General features: G+C 30.9%; 2 protein-coding genes across 7 annotated transcripts; both read right to left on the bottom strand.

Moving 5' to 3' along the window:
• Window positions 1-420: 420 nt before the first annotated feature.
• LOC127068351 (ras-related protein Rab-32) lies at window positions 421-14522 on the bottom strand. 5 transcript variants are annotated; one of them, XM_051004402.1, is made up of 6 exons: window positions 7326-8573; window positions 6460-6987; window positions 5399-6033; window positions 2561-2789; window positions 2129-2454; window positions 421-1470 (listed from the first exon to the last, which is right to left on the bottom strand). In XM_051004402.1, exons 1-6 carry the CDS (start codon window positions 7708-7710, stop codon window positions 1357-1359), a joined length of 2217 nt encoding a protein of 738 aa, XP_050860359.1. In that variant the 5' UTR covers window positions 7711-8573; the 3' UTR covers window positions 421-1356. The 5 variants fall into 5 exon arrangements, with proteins under 5 accessions (XP_050860359.1, XP_050860358.1, XP_050860361.1 ...); XM_051004401.1 differs by having other exon boundaries at window positions 7284-8572; XM_051004404.1 differs by lacking the exons at window positions 5399-6033; window positions 6460-6987; window positions 7326-8573 and adding exons at window positions 14028-14279; window positions 14376-14522.
• LOC127068349 (conserved oligomeric Golgi complex subunit 1) lies at window positions 14373-18257 on the bottom strand. 2 transcript variants are annotated; one of them, XM_051004398.1, is made up of 10 exons: window positions 17958-18257; window positions 17692-17859; window positions 17330-17612; window positions 17056-17257; window positions 16544-16960; window positions 15563-16469; window positions 15208-15487; window positions 14925-15134; window positions 14761-14798; window positions 14489-14616 (listed from the first exon to the last, which is right to left on the bottom strand). In XM_051004398.1, exons 1-9 carry the CDS (start codon window positions 18098-18100, stop codon window positions 14787-14789), a joined length of 2622 nt encoding a protein of 873 aa, XP_050860355.1. In that variant the 5' UTR covers window positions 18101-18257; the 3' UTR covers window positions 14489-14616; window positions 14761-14786. The 2 variants fall into 2 exon arrangements, with proteins under 2 accessions (XP_050860354.1, XP_050860355.1); XM_051004397.1 differs by lacking the exon at window positions 14761-14798 and having other exon boundaries at window positions 14373-14616; window positions 17958-18253.
• Between the last annotated feature and the right edge of the window lie 10 nt (window positions 18258-18267).

The following is an 18267-nucleotide window of genomic DNA, read 5'->3' as shown; positions in this document are numbered from 1 at the left end:
AAAGAATATAGCTGCGAAAGTTTGCCAAAGGATTTTCTTTCAAATGTATTATAAACTTCTGAAATAATTAATCAATTATTGATTTTACACACACACAGCCCAGGACGAAGCGCATTTCTTCGTTTGTACGTTACAACAGTCATGATTCAACTGTTATAAGCGATTGAAAGGCACTGGAATTAGAATTAGAATTTGAAAGGCCAAACGCTAGATGCCAATGTTATTCAAATGGAATTAGATTAGAATAATGGGCGAATAGATATATATTTGTTTTTCTGTAATCTGTTATTTTTTGTGCATCATTAAATGACACTTCGCCGCTGGCACTTGGCATGATATAACAATTGAAAAAGAATATATATATATATGTATATATATATATATATATATATATATATATATATATATTGTTTCATGTAATCATAGAATGATCATATCATTTAATATCTAAATCTTTACAATTATCGACATTACATTTCTTAACAATATCTCTTTCTTTTTTACTTTTTTTAGATAGAGATTTATTATCTTAAGAATAACAATTTCAATGCTTTAGCGATTATTATTAAGCTGTCTCCAAGAGCTACTCCAGATTCTAGTCGCTTATTTTAATCACTATTTTAGTCTGATTAGATCTTATCATTACTATATATAGAAATAATGGAATGTGATGTTAGAGTCTCTCTTCTCTTTACAGATTGATTTTAGAATAAAAAAAATGTGTTGCTGCGCTCATTCAGTCTATCGATTAAATACAAATCTATATAGAGAGAGATGAAGAAGATTTTTAACGATTAAGTATTTTGAGATAGGTAAAATAAAATATAATGTGAATAGTTCTTTCTTTTTTTTTTTCATAAACTATTCATACGCATTATTATATTGTGAATACATAAAAAAAGACTGGAGTAAAATAACAACGCCCCTATTCCTTTCCCTCCCACCGTCCCTCCCTTCTTAAAACATAATCCAGCCTTTCCATTTGTCTACATTGTCTTTCAATAAAGCTGTATTAAAAAAATCGATTAGATAGTTTAGTAATGATTGTTAGTTATATATTATATATACATAAATTTTAGAAATATTTGTTGGAATGTTATTTCTCGTTTACGAGAGAAGAAGCCATAATTAAAAGTCACAATAACTTGATAATAAAACGATACTGAACAACGAGGTTCTATCTTTCTTATTTTTATCTATTTGATCCGTTTGTTGATTTTGTTTTTTTCTTTTTCTTCTAAGATGGAGTGCACTGAGTCGAAGTAGATGATGATCAACGACGAAAACGATGACGAATACGATGAAAGAATAATTAGAACCGACCTGAACTTCGATTCTCGACCAGTTTCTAAATCGTCAGCAAGAACAAGATTTTTTTGAACTGACAGGTGATTGATTCAACGCAAATCTCTCACCGTCGTTTTGATCTTGCGAATCATTACCTCTCATGATCTGATCGTTTTGAAGTATCTAAAATAAAATTGATACATATGTAGATATTTAGATACATATATAGATATTAAAAAAAAAAAAAAAGAAAGAAAGAAAAGAAGAAAAGAAAGAAAGAAAACAAAAAAGAAAAAACTTTAATCACTTCTAACACTTACCATTTTCTCTTTTGAGACATCATCAATGATTTATAAAAACGTTCGATAATCTTCAATTAAAACGTTTGAGATAAAATACTTGAAGAAAATTATACACTTGTCAAACGTATTAAATAGCTACTAATCACGTAACAACGTCCCATAAGGGTGTCACTTATTTGTTAAATGCGTACATTATTATCGTAACGTCATTGATTAAGCTAACTAACGATCCTTATTATACAACGACATCATAATCAATGCGAATGTATATGATTTGTTGGAATAATAAATTAGGGAAATATATACGGATATGTATATCAAATACAAATCTCTTTGATCGTTCTTTATATACGAAGAACTTTACGCAACACTTATATAAATTAAACCTAGCAGCACGTTCATACGTGTCCTATACGCATGATGACGATCACGTAACTAAAATACTCGTTAATCGATAAAATTGTTTTTTTCTTTTTTTCTTCATTTTTTTTTCTTTTTAATAATAATAATAATAATATCCCGTTTCTTATAATATTTACCTTATTTACAAGAAATCTTGCAGCCTCCTCAATATTAATATTTTCCTTAGCTGATGTCTCAAACCAGCCAACAAAATTCTTTTCTTTACAATATTCGTCCATTTTATTTGGCGTATTGACCAAACCTTCCTTCTGTTGGTCACATTTATTCGCTAAAAGTACACAAGGTATCGGTGAACCATCCGGAAGTTGTACCTTAGAATCGAGATCTTGTTTCCATTTGACCACAGCATCCAAAGTAGCGCTTCTCGTCACGTCGAACACTATGAAAGCACCTACTGCTTCCTTGTAATATACCCTTGTCATATTTCCAAATCTTTCTTGACCTAAATGGATTAATGTTATCATTGAAAACAAATATTTCGTATTTGATCGCATAGATAAAATAATAATTTCATGCGATTATTCATTCGTTTTATTCATCGAATTTACCTGCTATGTCCCATAATTGAAGTCTGATGATGGTATGGGGATCCCAATTAAGAACTTTCAATGCAAAATCAACGCCTATCGTTGCACGATAATGTTGAGAAAAGAATTGGTGTACGTATCGTTTGATGATCGATGTCTTTCCGGCTCCCAATTCACCGATTACCAATATCTTGTACAAATGCTCCCTCTTCTCTCCAACTCCAATATTTGGAGCATTGTTCTGTGACGACTGGAAACATTGAATATAAACGATATTAATTTATTAATTGAACTGATCATTGTACTCCGAACATTTCTTCTACGTCACGTCTCTCTTTATATCTTATCGTAGTTGAAACAAAAAGAAAGAAAAAAAAAAAAAGAAAAAAATAAAGAGAAAGAAAATGAGACAGATAAAAAGAAAGAAGAAAAAAAATAAAAGTAAGAACATTATAGCTTTGAATAGTTCTCACTGGTACGATAGGTTAAAGATCATTGGACGACTTCGTTATTGAAATTATCGTTTGGTACCTACTCGAAAAATTCATTTTATCGACATGACCCTCCGCCCCCGACAATTCAAATGTATTAATAATTTACCCTCATCAGATACAATAAACAAATTAATGGGATCATTATCTTTTTTCTTTTACTTGCATTTTTCTTCTTTTTAAATATTGAAACGAAGCTAAAATTGAAATGATTATGGATGCAAGACGGGAGAAGAGGATTTTTCTCAATGTTCATTGTCAAAAATATATAGATCTTCTGAATAAATGAACCTTGAACCATTTCCAATGTTTCGATTGGAGTTTCCACTTGGAAAGATTGAACACTTCCGGTCTATGCCAGATCTTCAATTCCACCTCCATATTTTTCACACGTCAAGAGAAATCTCACCAATCAATTTTCAAGATAATATTATTATTATTATCTATTTACTATTTATTAATATTATTTTTTTTATTATTATTATTACTATTTTTAACGAGTTTTCTCAAGTGAAACTGTCGCTGGTACACTGTTGCTGACACGAAAGTCGCAATCTAAATGACTTCTACGATCGTCCGAGTTTCAATGTGTTTCATCAATGTGTTATACTTTATGTATATATAAATTTTATATATATATATATATAAACTTATGTATATATATATATATCAAGAAGACGTTGATAAACAAGGGATTCAAGAATAATAACAATAACTCTTTCGACCTGATAGCATTCTCAAACAATAAGTACATCGTTTAATGTATATACATATGTAGATATTCCAATAGTTCTTGAAAGGACAAATTGACTAGACCGAATAAAACGTTAATGTAATTCAATTAAACTTAAAAAAAAAAAATAAAAAATAAAAAAAAATAAAAAGAAAAAAGAACAAAGATTTGGCTACTTTTATGATTATTAAATAATATTATTCATGCGCCAATAATTATTAAAGTGACATGAATGAAAAAACAAATAATTTAACACGATTGAATCTATTAATCATTACAAAAAATTAAATCGTCTTTGTAATCACTTTGGCTTACGTTATATTAATAATTTATGAGAGAATGATCTACTTTTCAAAGACTAAAAAAGAATAAATAAATTAATGTAATTAAATTTATCATTACAAATTATTACAAAAATAATTTGGTCTAGTGTCATAAATGCAAGAAGACTTACTTAACTCTAATAACTACTGAGCTAGTAATTATTACAATTGGTCTAAAATAAAAATTTTAACATGATTGAGTTAATCAGTTGATATATATAAAAAAAAAAAAAAAGAAAAGAAAAAAAAAAGAACGAAAGAAGGAAAAACAAGCGAACAAACAAGAAAGAAAAAAAAGAAAATTAGGTCAATTTCATTATCACTGGGCTCGCTTAAGATTGAATATATTATGACATAAACAAATGGCTACAAACAATAATACAAGCAGACAAGACAACAAGACTCACTATGAGAGAGAGGAGGAAGGGAAGAAAAGAAAGAAAGAGAGAGAGACAAGATAGAGCACGCAAAGCCGCGTAACTCGAGAGCCTGCTAGAAGAAAGGAGGTTAGAGGGGTGGGAAGGAGGGATCAAGGAAAATGGATCGAGGGTATCCGCAAACTAGAGACCACAAGATACGACGTCTATATCGATCTCCTTGATATCATAAAATTACCTGAGACATCAAGTACGACTATATGGTGCTAGCTAACAATAACCATTGCGAGAAACTTATTAAATCATTTCTATCAATCCTAGTCGAAAATATATAAAATAATAGACAATGACGTCAAGATCTATACGATTAATAAATTAACAACAAGAATTTTACGTAAGAATGCATAGTTTAAGAAAAAAAAATGAAGAAAAAGAAAAGAAAAAAGTCAACTTGACAAGAAAGGAGAACCAGTGATTATGTAATCCCCCACTATATACCTTTCCACTCCACCCCCTCCCTTCCCCCTCCCTACCACCCCCTTGACTATCGACTATTAACTTTTCAAGGTTATATATCGTTACGAAATTAATTGGGAGAGAAAAAAAAAAGAAAAAGAAAAAATAAAAAAATCACTACATCTCATGATAAGCAGTGTGTGCGAGTGTATATATATATATAGGTTTGTGTCGTCTCAGTGAATATTGACTCGTATCACTTGTTTTACTTGAGCAGCAGACGAAGAAAAATGATTTATACCTGATAATTGATTATTACATATATACATATCTCCCTCCGCCCACCCTGCTCCCATCCTTGGTGGGGATAAGAGAGAGATAGAGAGAGAGAGAGGGAGAGAGAAAGAGAGAAAGAGAAAGAGAGAGAAAGGACAGGGTCTAAAGCTAGAGCGATTCGTTTTTATCGATATTTCTCTCACCGCACTTTCCTGGCTGATAGATCTCGCTTTTTCAATATTATCATTGGCAGCTGCCAACATCGGTGCCATGGCTGATTGTAACTTGGCGTATTCGTCGTCCTGCCTATCGTAACTCTCAGTATAATCCTCTTCGATGCCAGCTAAATAACCCAATCCAGTATCCTCGTCAAAAGTACCTTCGAACGTCGAAAAAGTATCGAACTTTCTTACGCTGATGTGTCTTGCCTTTTTCTTCGACGTATTTGTGCTCTCTTCCCTTTCGTCCTCCAAATCGAAATCATGGGATTTGTCTACCTCGTATTTCTTACCACGATCTTCGTCTAATGTAACAGCTATTACCGTTTCACCAGAATCACTAATGTCTCTCGTACTCTCGAATAATCTACGTTGAAATATCGCACGTTTCTCTTCCAACAACGACAATTTTCTACGTAATTCTACAGGCGAAGTTTTCCTCGTATTAGTACCACCGTCATCAGACTCGGCTTTTGTCGATAATCTCTTTGGCCTCGGCACCTCCGACGATGTTGATTCCTTTCGTTGATCCGGCCATTTTGATATTGCGTAGGGTAAAGTAGATGTACAATAGATTTCGGATTTCCTTTCTTGTTCTGTACTCAGTTGATCCGGTGATTCTGTATATTTCGAGAATAGAAGAGAGAGAGAGAGAGAGGAAGGAGAGAAAAAAAAGAAAAGAAACAGGGAAAAAGAAAAGAAAAACTAGTTGCCTATTGAGTGTGTCAGCTGATAAACAAGGATTGTTTCTTCTTCTGAGATCTGATTAAAAAATTAATCACTTCTATATTTATTTGATCAGTATTTTACTAATTAACGGTATGTATTTTGTAAAATAAATGATCAGTAGACATATACATGAATGTTTTAATCGATATAAATAATTGAGTATCAGAGTTGCATTATCGATATACTTTCTTATAATACTGATCATATATTTAAAATATTGACCAAACGTTTGAAAATACTGAGCCAATAATAATGGGCAAGGGTTAAAAAATAAATTTCAATCCCCCTCCCCAAAGGTGTCACCATATTACGCTCACCGTGTTGCTGAGAACTCTTAGGAACACTCCTGATGGTCAACGACGGAGACCTGCGTTGTACTACAGTGACAGTGCTCACCGGTTTCGCGATCAGCATCTCCGGTTTCTTCGTTTCTCCCTTCTTCTCTCCTCCTTCCCTCTCCCCTACTAGTTCAGAGTCGGCTTTAGAACGATGCCGTATACCCCTGAAGACACTTTTTTCAACGTCTGATCCCTTCCTAGTAAATTTCTTGGGGCTGTCCGAGTGACTCGGCGAGTCTTGAGAGGATTGGCTTTGAGATTGGCTGCTGTCACCACCGTCAGGTGTCCTTCTCGCTTCGATTTGTTGTTGGGATCGTTGTTGCGATTGATCCGTTGACAATCGAAATTTATTGAAACTTAATCTCCGTACTAAAGAATGTGACTTTTTCTTCTTCAACGTCGCACCAGGACTATTACCAGGTGTAACAGTAGTCGATGCAGTCCTTTGATCATCCTCCGTTTCTTCCTGTTGTTGTCGACTACGTAGTACCTTCTTGCGACTTGAGTCTGAAGACGAAAGAGACGATTGCCGATCAAACTATTTTTCCCCTCCCTTCCCTTTCCCTCCCCCGACTACCATCACCACCACCACCATCAACGCCGTCTCATCATCCTCAATTTTTGGACAATTTAATTTAATTTTCGTGAAATTAAATTTAACCTCTAAAGAATCGCCTTACGGTTCGATCACAATTATTCGTCTAATAGCCAAGTTTTTGTTATTATATATTAATCATAAAAAACAATATTTGGTCGTATCGAAAAATAGAATTAGATAAAAAATATTACAGGTTTCTCTTAACCTTTATCGTCTTTAGAATCAGGATCAAGCTCGATAGTCGTACCATCACCAGTTTCTTCCATCCCACGAGTGGTCTTCTTCTTCATCTTAAACAATCCAGCACCATCCTTCCTAAAGCTATTCTTCAATATACCAAATCTTCCTCCACCTCTCCCTCCTCCTCCTCCTCCTCCTCCACCACCACCACCTTTCTTTTTTTCCTCGTTTGGTAAAGTATTACTACTTTTAGTAACCGTACTGACAGTAGTCGATGTCGTACACGGTTGACCAGCTAAAGTATCCAAACTTGAGCTGCTATCGGCAACAGTGACGTATTCACCGGAAGTACTTTCAGGATTTCTTCGTCTATCCTCGTCTGATGAAGAACGAGCTAGTACGGTGTCTGGTGAACTGCCAGCCTCGTTTCCACTTCCATTACCATGATCCATGATAGACACGTGACGCCGAGACACTTAAAATACTTTGTTTGAACCTCTGAGGAAGAGGAAAGAAAAAAGGGGGATATATATATATATATGAATATGTTGTATGTAATCTTTCTCTCTTCTTCCTCTTCTTCTTCTTTTTCTTCTTATTTTTCTTTTTACTTTCCTTTCCTTTCTATATTTCTATTTCTTTCTCTTTCTATCAGTCTCGCTCCCGTTACAACTCGGACTCCACGACTTGGCTTCACCGTGCTATCCGAGGAAACCTTAGAACAGCTCGCTTTCTCGGTTTCGATCGGCCACCAACGGATAATCCGACACGTCGTCTGTCTCTGCCGACCCCCCTCCTTTCCTTCCTTTTTATTAGTATTATTTTTTTCTTTTTTTTTTTTTTTTTTTATTTCATTACCCTTTCCCTTCTCCTTTCTTCATACTTACTCTCGATGAACACAACCTTCGTAATAGAACTTCAACGAAATATCGAATTGGAGAAGCCTAATTTACGATCTATTCGATGGTCGATCACTAAACGATCACTATTATTCAAAAGTAATAATAAAAAGTAAAAAATAAAAAATGAAAATATAAAAAAAAATAAAATAAAACTGAACAAAATGATCAATAAAAAATGCTTAAAAAGTGTTCAAGCTCGCGAGAACACTGTAAAGCCTACGGTGTTCTGGGATACACTAAATGTTGATATAAAAATCTCGAAGGTAGGTAAGGTGGGGGAAACATCTCCCTCTACCTCTTTCTCTCTCTTTTTCTCTCTCTCTCTTCCTTTTCTTCATAAAGTATTACATATCCTTTACTATAGATACGCGAGACAACCTCAGCCAGAGGAACCAGAACCAGTGTCAACACTAATACACCAACAACATGATCTGTTATGTTGATACCTTTATAAATACAAGACACACAATATATATATATATATATATATATATATATATATATATATATATTCATGTATCAAAATGATATATATATATACACATCGTCTTGATTTTATATATACACACACACGATATATCATCTTGATTTTACTTACACTTCGATCTTATGTCCATACACCTTTTACATGACCTACACTATGAATGATAATACTGACATACTGGAGTTAGAGTAAAAGTCTTTTTGTCAATGCATCATATATCGCATAAGTTACAATTATTCGAACAGACGGATCGAGAACAAGCCACAAATTCGTTATGTAATCACCCCAATGCCTGCAGTATATCCTATCTATCTATCTATTTATCTATCTACCTATCTATTTCTACCTCCCTCTCTCTCTTTTTCTTTCTTTCAATAGGATAGACTTATGTAAATAGTAATCACATAGCTGACTATGTAATTACTCAATTGCAACACAAGTTGGTTTAATGTCAACATTTTAACGCCACCGGTCGTTTATTTTATCGTTTGCTTTCTTATTTATCGATATGATCGATATGATCAATATGATGACCATGATGACCGTCGACAGCCATCTTGAAACTTCGTATGCACTTTCAAAGAACTTCTGAGTAGATTTATTATTCTCTTATAGTTTCTTTTTCTTTTTTTTTCAAATTAAATTCAAAAAATAATAAATATGAAGTATGTTAATTATTAACTTTTGTCATAATAGTAAGAGGATTTTTTATAATAATTGCACGCGGTCAACCACCCACGTAAACGGAGAACACAGACGATATGTACCATAATCACGAGGTCAGGTTGTACTTATGTTTGCTTGATACTTATATAAGATACTAGTTTTGCTGGCGATTTATATATATATATATATATATATATATATATATAGTATCATTTTCAAAAATAATTTTCAATAACTAAATTCGTATCATTATTATAGAATCATATATATTCATGTATATTGATAATTCGTAAATAAGATGTACACAATAAGATAAAATGTAATAAAAATTATGAATAATACTGCAATAAAAAAATGCTTGTTCAAAAATAAATACAATTTTTTGTTTTATACACATTCCCATATATACAACAATGATCGATCGTATTCTACTCGATGGATCATTCGAAAACATTTATTAACTTACTCACCTTGTGTCTTTTTTTTATTTTTTTTTTTTTATTTTAATTCTCAAACAAACGCGAACTAATAATTATTTCACTTACGGAATGAATAATTAATTGGGCGGCTCTCTTTGGTAACCACGTAAGCATTGCGACGTAAAAATATTCGTAATCGCATTTTCTATATCAATGATATTAAATAGGTATCATTTACTCACTCAATTTTTTCGAATTCATAAACTTGTCGATTTTATAACTTGTCTGATTGCAACAGAAATTAGATAATATATTAATTATTCTATCTTATTGATAATAATTTATCTATAATGATTTTATTTTTTAAAAAGCAAGAAAAAAAAAGAGAAATATTTACAAAAGTGGTCCACATAAAAAATGTACCTGTAGTAATTCCATCTTTTTTTTTTAATTACAATATTATTCATAAAATTATTTTAGTATAATAATAATAATTAAAAAAAAAATTGTTTCAATAGAAAAATTTTGTATAAAAAAGAAAAGAAAATATTATGTAACACTTTATATGTGAATTACTTAGGTTACAAATTTCTTTTTTAATTACCTTCTTTATCGTTTTAAAATTATCCTGATGCAATTTATTGCCACAACCAAGTTTCATATTAAGATCAAGATAAAGATGATTATTATTCAACAATTGTGGGGGAGGTTCCATTGGGGGTGGATTCGCTTCCTTTTTATGTTTCAATCGTCTTTCTGTTCTTTCTTGTCTCGTACGTAATACTAACACAACATTTCGGTCCAACATCTCTCTCTCTCTTTCTCCTTCTTTTTTTTTCTAAAGAGTACCTAATCTTATAATCGTAATCCTCGATTTCCTCCACGTAATCGATTATTTCGATATGATCTATCGATAAAATCGCACCTCATCGCACTTATTACACGTAAACTGCTAATTTGATTTTTTTTGACCGAAAAACAAAAGAAAAAAAATAAAGATCAACGTTCGATGACGAACTTCGATCGATTTAATTCACTACAATCAATTATATCCACTTCGATAATAATAACGAACAAAATATATATGCATGTATCACTACGATAATATCACTAATATCACTTTCTCTTTTCTCTCCTAATTACTTAATTAATTAATTAAGAATTACTGACTTTTAAAGAATTTTGTTCTTTTTTTTTTTGTATGTACGTGCCTACTGTTTCTTACCAAAAAAAGACAAAAGAAAAGAGAAAAGAAAAAGCAAGAAAATATTAAAGAGTCACGTCGTAACGAGAAAGACCGTGTGTTCGCTGAGTACAAAGTCGCAGAATATATTAGTCCGAGTTCGCTGGACGTTATCGGTCCCATTCGTTATCATGTCTTTAATGAGAGTCAAAAAAATATAAAAAAATAAAAAATAATAATAAAAAAAAAAAGAATATAATATCTCGTCGCACGCACGACGATCAATTTACATGAGAGAGGGAGGGAGAGAGAACACGCAGTTTCCTAAGTACTCATTGCGTGGACCACTTCCCTATCTCTATCTATCTCCCTCTCTCTCTCTTTCTCATACACACACACATATATATATACACACACACACATAGAGATATATTTTTCTATGCGTTCAATGAAAAAAGATGAAAGGCTAGGAGGAGATAAGAAGAGGATGACTATCGTTCAATACTTATCAAGAAAGCCGATAGTTTTTTAATAATATAACGATTAATCATATCTATCGTTACGTTATTTAGTAACAGTCTCGAATTAATCATTAAAAAAGTTCGAGATCTAAAAAAGGACCGAGTTGGTTAAAATAGACAAATAGTGTTACGCGCTATATCGATAATTTTAATAATAATAATAAAATATGTTTAGGTAGAAGAATTATAACAAAAATAGTTCTTAATATTTTATGCGGAAAGACTTTATAGGAAACTTTTTAACTCATCTTCTTCCTTACTAATGCAATTTACTATCATACAACCATATATAAACATGTATATATGTGTGTGTGTATGTGAGTGTCGGTAAAATTAGATCGAATATTCATATAAAAATATATCTAAAAAAATGTTTAATTTAAAATTAAAAGAAGATTCTCGATATCGATTTATATTTGAAGAATTTGAAACTGACCTTGTGCGGTTCACCAAAATTAACGATCCATTGAACGATCACGTCTGATTGCTGTCTCTCTCTCTCTTTCTATCTTCTTTTTTTTTATAATTACACGATAAAAATATCATTATTGTAGAGAAAAGAGAAAAAATAAGTGGTAAAAAAGAATCGCTTTTTTTCTATTTCTATCGATATCAACCTTTGGCGCCAATAATCTGAGCGAATGATAAGCCAGAAAAAGAGCTAATCTTTCATCTTTTTCTTTAAAATTCATCGAATATGGTACATATATTGTTCCATCCATCAAATACGAAATATATGATAATAATTACGTGTGATTCTGACGACATTATTACATCATTTAATATACGATGTATCAAATCATTATTGCGAGAGTAAAGAAAAAAAGGGAGAGAGAGGTTAGAATCTCTTTCCGAATATTGAGATAAATGAAGGCAAGAAAGAAAAATATGTTTATGTGAATCTATCTATCTATATCTATATCTATATCTATATATATCTATACACACACGCTCGCGCGCGCGCTATATATATATATATATATATATATATATATATATATATATATATATATATATCATACTATAAAGTAAATTAAGATTATTATATACATACATTTTTCTTAATATAAGAGCCGCGTGCTTCGGGACGAAAACTCTTGAACTCTTGAACTCTTGAACTTTTCCAAAGTTATTAAATTACTCTACGCTAATTACACGAAACAACCAAAAAGAAGAAAAAAAAACAAAAACAAAAAAGATATTCATTCGCTTTTGTAAGTCGCTGATGTCTATTAAATATGTACGTATATTTGATCGGATTAGCATTGGATTAAAAACTAAGTCTTTTATTTTCGTCCACATCTGCTTTTTTTCTTACACCTCTATCTCCCACTCCATTAATACATTCTCCTTAATAGTAACAACGTCATAAATATAAATAATTAATTTCTACAAACTATATGACCCCCATTTTTTCGATTGCAGCGCCACCGACGACGTAACTAACAATTTTATTATCGAAAGAAAAAAAAAAAAATCCATAAAAATATCACGTGTATATTTTTAATTTACAAATTTAACAACACAAATAACAAACTAAAACTAAATAAAACTCTCGCATCCTAAATTCAATTACGTTAAATGTAGATCATGAACTCTATTGTAAGCACTTCCCTATCGTCACGAAATATTCCTTTCTGATTCATTTGAAATTTACTTATTTCATCATTTATTTACATTACGATGTATTTGATGTGTGTGCGTATATATACACCTCACATCTTAAATTGGTGTCTCTTCGTCATCATTCTCACCGACAAGTTTATCAATCAAATCTCTGATCCGATTAGATAAAGCAGACGTCTTTTCACGTAGATTATCTATAACGTCGTATCGTTTCTCGTTTGTAAGAGAGAAAGATAAGAAGAGATGACGTTTTTTTTATTTGTTATTTCGAATTGATAAAACTTGTTTGATAATGCAGTATAAGAAGATATGTATAACATTGGCATTTGTCCAAGAGAAAACAGTAGCTATTTATATATACAATATATTTTATATACACATATATGAAGAATCGTAGATCAATTTTTTTCATTTTCGTTGTCTCGCAATTTACTTGGTATTACTCGGTATTTTATTACAGGACTAAACGATCGTTGTACTTACGTTATCAGTAATAATTCTTCGTTTGTAAAGAGACGTTTCAATAATCTAATCTTCAAACATGAAGTTTAACCTATGTATATAGCTGTCTATATATATAGAGAGAGAAAGAAGAGAGAGAGAGAGAGAGAAATAGAGGAACGCATATACGTTAAGTCACACGCATGCATGCACGCACCGACTGCATATAAGAATTGAATGAGAGGCGCGAATTTCGAAATAGAACTCGAGTGCAGCGTTGAAAGATTAGATTGAGATTAATAGGAGACAAGTGTAAATAATCTTAGAAAATTCATTATTGTTTTTCTTCGTCATCGTATTTGCGTCGTTGTACTTCTTATTTGTTTCAAATAGCTTTCAAAAACATCGCGTCTGCAGAATTCGCAAAGGTTTACGAGTGTCGAACACAGAGACGTGTAGTATTGACGAGTTGGAAAAAAAACATAAAAACAAAATATATAAGAAAGGTTTAATAATTAAAAACTCACCATTTGATGATGCCGAGACTCTTTGTTGTTGCGTCGATATTCTTTAAGCTGAACAGACTCGCTGTGTTGATTTTTCTTTGAATAAGAACGAGCGCGTCTCACGACCGATATAACCACGGATGGACCCATTCGGCCATCTTCACAAATGTCGGCTACAATCAACAACTACAGCGACATCTTCGTATGTGTACTACTCTATAGGTACGTTGGCGCCCTCTGGCGATCTTTTCGTTAACTACCATAGACGCAAATCTATTGAAAATTCGAACGAATTTATAAATATTTACAAAAAAGAAAACAAAGAAAAATGGAGTATATAATTGATAAATAATATTAATATATATATACTTTTATGTCTCTTTTATCACAATCGTCATCTTCTTTTACAAAAGGATTTGTATATATTTATATATATATATATACATATATATATACACATATATATATATAAAATTCATTTTTTTATTATTTAACTAGCACTGAACCAATCCGAACCCATTGCCCCAAAAAATGCTGCTGCTCCTGATTTTATCGTAGATCCAGCAGATTCGGTTTTTGTATTATCCTTTGACGATGGTACTTTCTTGCGCTAATGTTAAAAATATTAAGATATTAAACAAAATGTTTATACACACACATATATATATCAAGGTCATTATGTTAATGTTGTATTAATAATAAAATAGTTATAAAAACATTATGATCAAATCATGCATCACGTCTCTTCTCTTACCGTATTTATTAAAAGACGTACTTATATCAAGGGTTGATCTGAGAATATATAGATATATATAAACTAATCACATAAAATAATATATAGAATATATACATAATGATAAAATACACACATGATGGATTCTAATAAATAATAAACATGAAATTATAACTTCTTTTTACCTGAGTTTTATCTTGTATTGTTGTTGTTACTAAAGATAAATTTCTCATTGGTACTGTTATGGCAAGAGGAGGGAACCACGGTGCACCTGTACATAGTGCAAGCAATGCTGGAGAATCTAATTTATTTCCTTCTCCAGTATTGTATTCACTACGTCCTCCGAGAACCGAATGAAGTTGTTCCAAATGAGGTATTAAATTTCCAAGCAGAAGCTGCAAGACAAAAGTATTTTTTTTTATAAAATGTTTTACATGTAATAAAATTTTTAAATATTCGAATAATTACCAAAGATCTCAAAACACTTTTTTTTACATTTGTGTGAATGAATGGATTGATAACGTTATAATCAAATGGATCTATTTTAGAAAGTGTACTATCTGTAGCTTTGGATGACATTTCATTTAAGTGTTTGTTTTCTCGTGGTACCATTAATAACGTACAATATTTAATATCAAATACTATTTGCAATGCTTGTTTTTGTTTAAGATCTACAATGTTGGATGTATCTTGATAGTAATTGAATAATTCTGATACTATTGCTTCGATGATCTCGTGAAGTACTTTTCTGTAAATGCATATATAAATATTAATATATACATATAAAACTCTTTTTATATATATATATTTTTTTAATAATTACTTTGGAATTGTGTGTGGTATTATTTTATTTAAATCCTTGATCACTGCCATTAAAAATTTCTGTAGCATTATTGATGGTTGATACGGCACTAATATTTCAGTCTTCAATGTTTTACCCTCTCCAGATTCTTCTTCAATCATTACCTTTTCCCAATCCAATAAAACTGATTTTATTTTTAATCCATCAAATAATTCTTTTGACATATATTTTTCTTTATGATCAGACAATTTACTTCTGTATTTGTTGGCCCAAACAGACCATATAGAAATACTTTCTTCTTTAAGAGTATCGACTATTGTTTGCCATTTCGTATTTGTTATAGACAATCCAGTTGCTTTGGATAAATTAAAACATTTATTTAAATTAGGAGATAACGAAGTAAACGCCATAAGAAGCCTCGCTAATACTATCGTATTTATTTCTTGTTGATTATGATTGGTATTATTATTGATATAAGTATCCTTAACGTATCGTGTAAAATCTTCTATCATAGTGGTACTAACATTTTGCAAATGATCTTGAATCTCAGCTCGATCGGAAAAAGTATTAGGTATCACGGATATATTTTTAGATAATAAATTATCTTTGATATTTAAATTACATACAGTATCATATAAGTACTGTTCTAAATCTGAAAGTAATTCGTATAAACTATTGTCAAAATCTTCGCAAAGTTGTACCACATTAGGGGAATATCCTTTAGTTTTCATTAATAAGGATCTTTTGCTATCTAATCCAATATTGTGTGTTAGTTTCTGTGGTATATCGCTTGGAGAATCCTTCCAAACAAACCATCGTAAATCGTGTTCAGGAAATTCACATCTTTCTCTGGTTACTTTGTTTAATATTTCGGATATATTAGTTTTCAAATTTGTTATGGCCTCCAACCATTTATCGTGTATGATATCTAAAAATGTATATAAAAATGTATGTAAAATAAAATGACTGACATACAAGACTTTTGTCTTAAACAATACGTACTTTTTGCTCTTTGACTTAAAAGTGGTTGAAAAAATTCTAACCAATAACTTATATTTGGTAAACCAAAGTCCTCCCATATGATGTTCCAGTTTTCTGGTAAATTAATTCCAACAGCCTCTTCTCGTATACTGTATAAACCTTTCACGGAAATTATTAATTGAAATAATTTGACAACTTCAGTATTACAAAATTCTTGAAGCCAATTCAGCCATGCTTTAACACATTCTTGTAGATCTAATATAGAAAACTTATCATCTCCTTCTTGTAAAAACGGTTTCTCATTCGTTATAACAGATGACAAATATTTCTGTATCAAATCTTTGTTCACATCGATCTTTGAAAGTAATGAATATACTTTCTCATCCTTTATCAGAGCAATATACTGCGAAACTAAACCTTCTTGTTTACCTCCAGCAGCTGAAATGAAAAAATTCTTGTAAAGAACTTTCTTCTCAATGAAATGACAACAGTTTAAAAAATTAAAATATTAATAAACAAAACTATATACGTACTTATAAAGCAAGCATAAATTAATGTGATAGTATGAATTAGCATTTCTATACAAAGTTTTATTTTTGTCTTAACATTATAATCATTCTCATCCTTGATTATAGATTCGACAGCACGACATCTTGTAAATATTAATTTCTCTAATAAATCCTTGTATGGAGTTTTATTTAATAGTATAAGTGATGCTAAGCAGTTTGCTGCACTCTGAAATACAAAATACCAATTCATGCTTCACTTGTAATATTTTTCAAAACAGATATAAAATTATCTATTTACCTCAGTTGATACATTCCATGATCGCAATATTGTATCACATTCTCTTAATATAATATTTTTAAATTGACCTATAATATCCCATTGCTTAAATACTATTGGATATTTCAAAGTTAACTCCTCATTACCTATTTCAAATTTTAATCTATACTTAATATGTTGAGCTAAGATAAACAATTGAGTAGCATACAATAAATTTTGACTTTCAATATTAGACCAAATAAATTCTGGAATGTCCATTAATATTTTTATTTGAATAATCACTGCAGCCATATCCTCGGATTTCCTGTGATACATTAATATAGAAATTAAAAACTATAGTTAGATTCTATGCATAATATATATTAATCAACATTAATTTATACCTGTCAGGTTCATTCTCGACAGAATCTGTTTTAAAACCAATAAGATACTTTTCTTGAAGCTCTTGAAATTTCTCCTCTGTTTGTGCTATTCTTAGACTGATCCTTTCTGCGGTAATCTTCATTTTTCCAATTGTGTCTGCAGCTAATATTAAGTCACGATATCTTTCTCTAAAAAAAAAAAGAAAAAAAACGGATTATTAATAAAACAAAAATAATAAGAAATAGTAATGTTAAAAAATAGATAATTATTAATAAAGTTAATTTACCCGACTAAAGTACGTAATTCGATCTTCTTACGGTCACTTTCTAACTGAATTTTCTTTTGAATTTCCTCAATTTCTTTGATTGTATGCTGCTCGAAAAGTTTATTAATGTCTAAATCTAAATAATTTATTGTCGTCATTTTCATTCCTTCTTCTGCTGCGAATAATTCAAAATTCAAACTGTCAAGGGACCATTTTTAATTTATATGCAAACACGTTCACATACTTCTTTTTTTGCACGTCAACAATATATGACAAACACAGTACAATGTAAGGAAACTAACTAAAATTAAGAAGTAAAACCTAAATAATG

This window comes from Vespula vulgaris, chromosome 13 (assembly GCF_905475345.1).
Source record: "Vespula vulgaris chromosome 13, iyVesVulg1.1, whole genome shotgun sequence".
Taxonomy (NCBI): Eukaryota; Metazoa; Arthropoda; class Insecta; order Hymenoptera; family Vespidae; genus Vespula; species Vespula vulgaris.
This window is presented reverse-complemented; position numbering and strand designations above follow the sequence as displayed.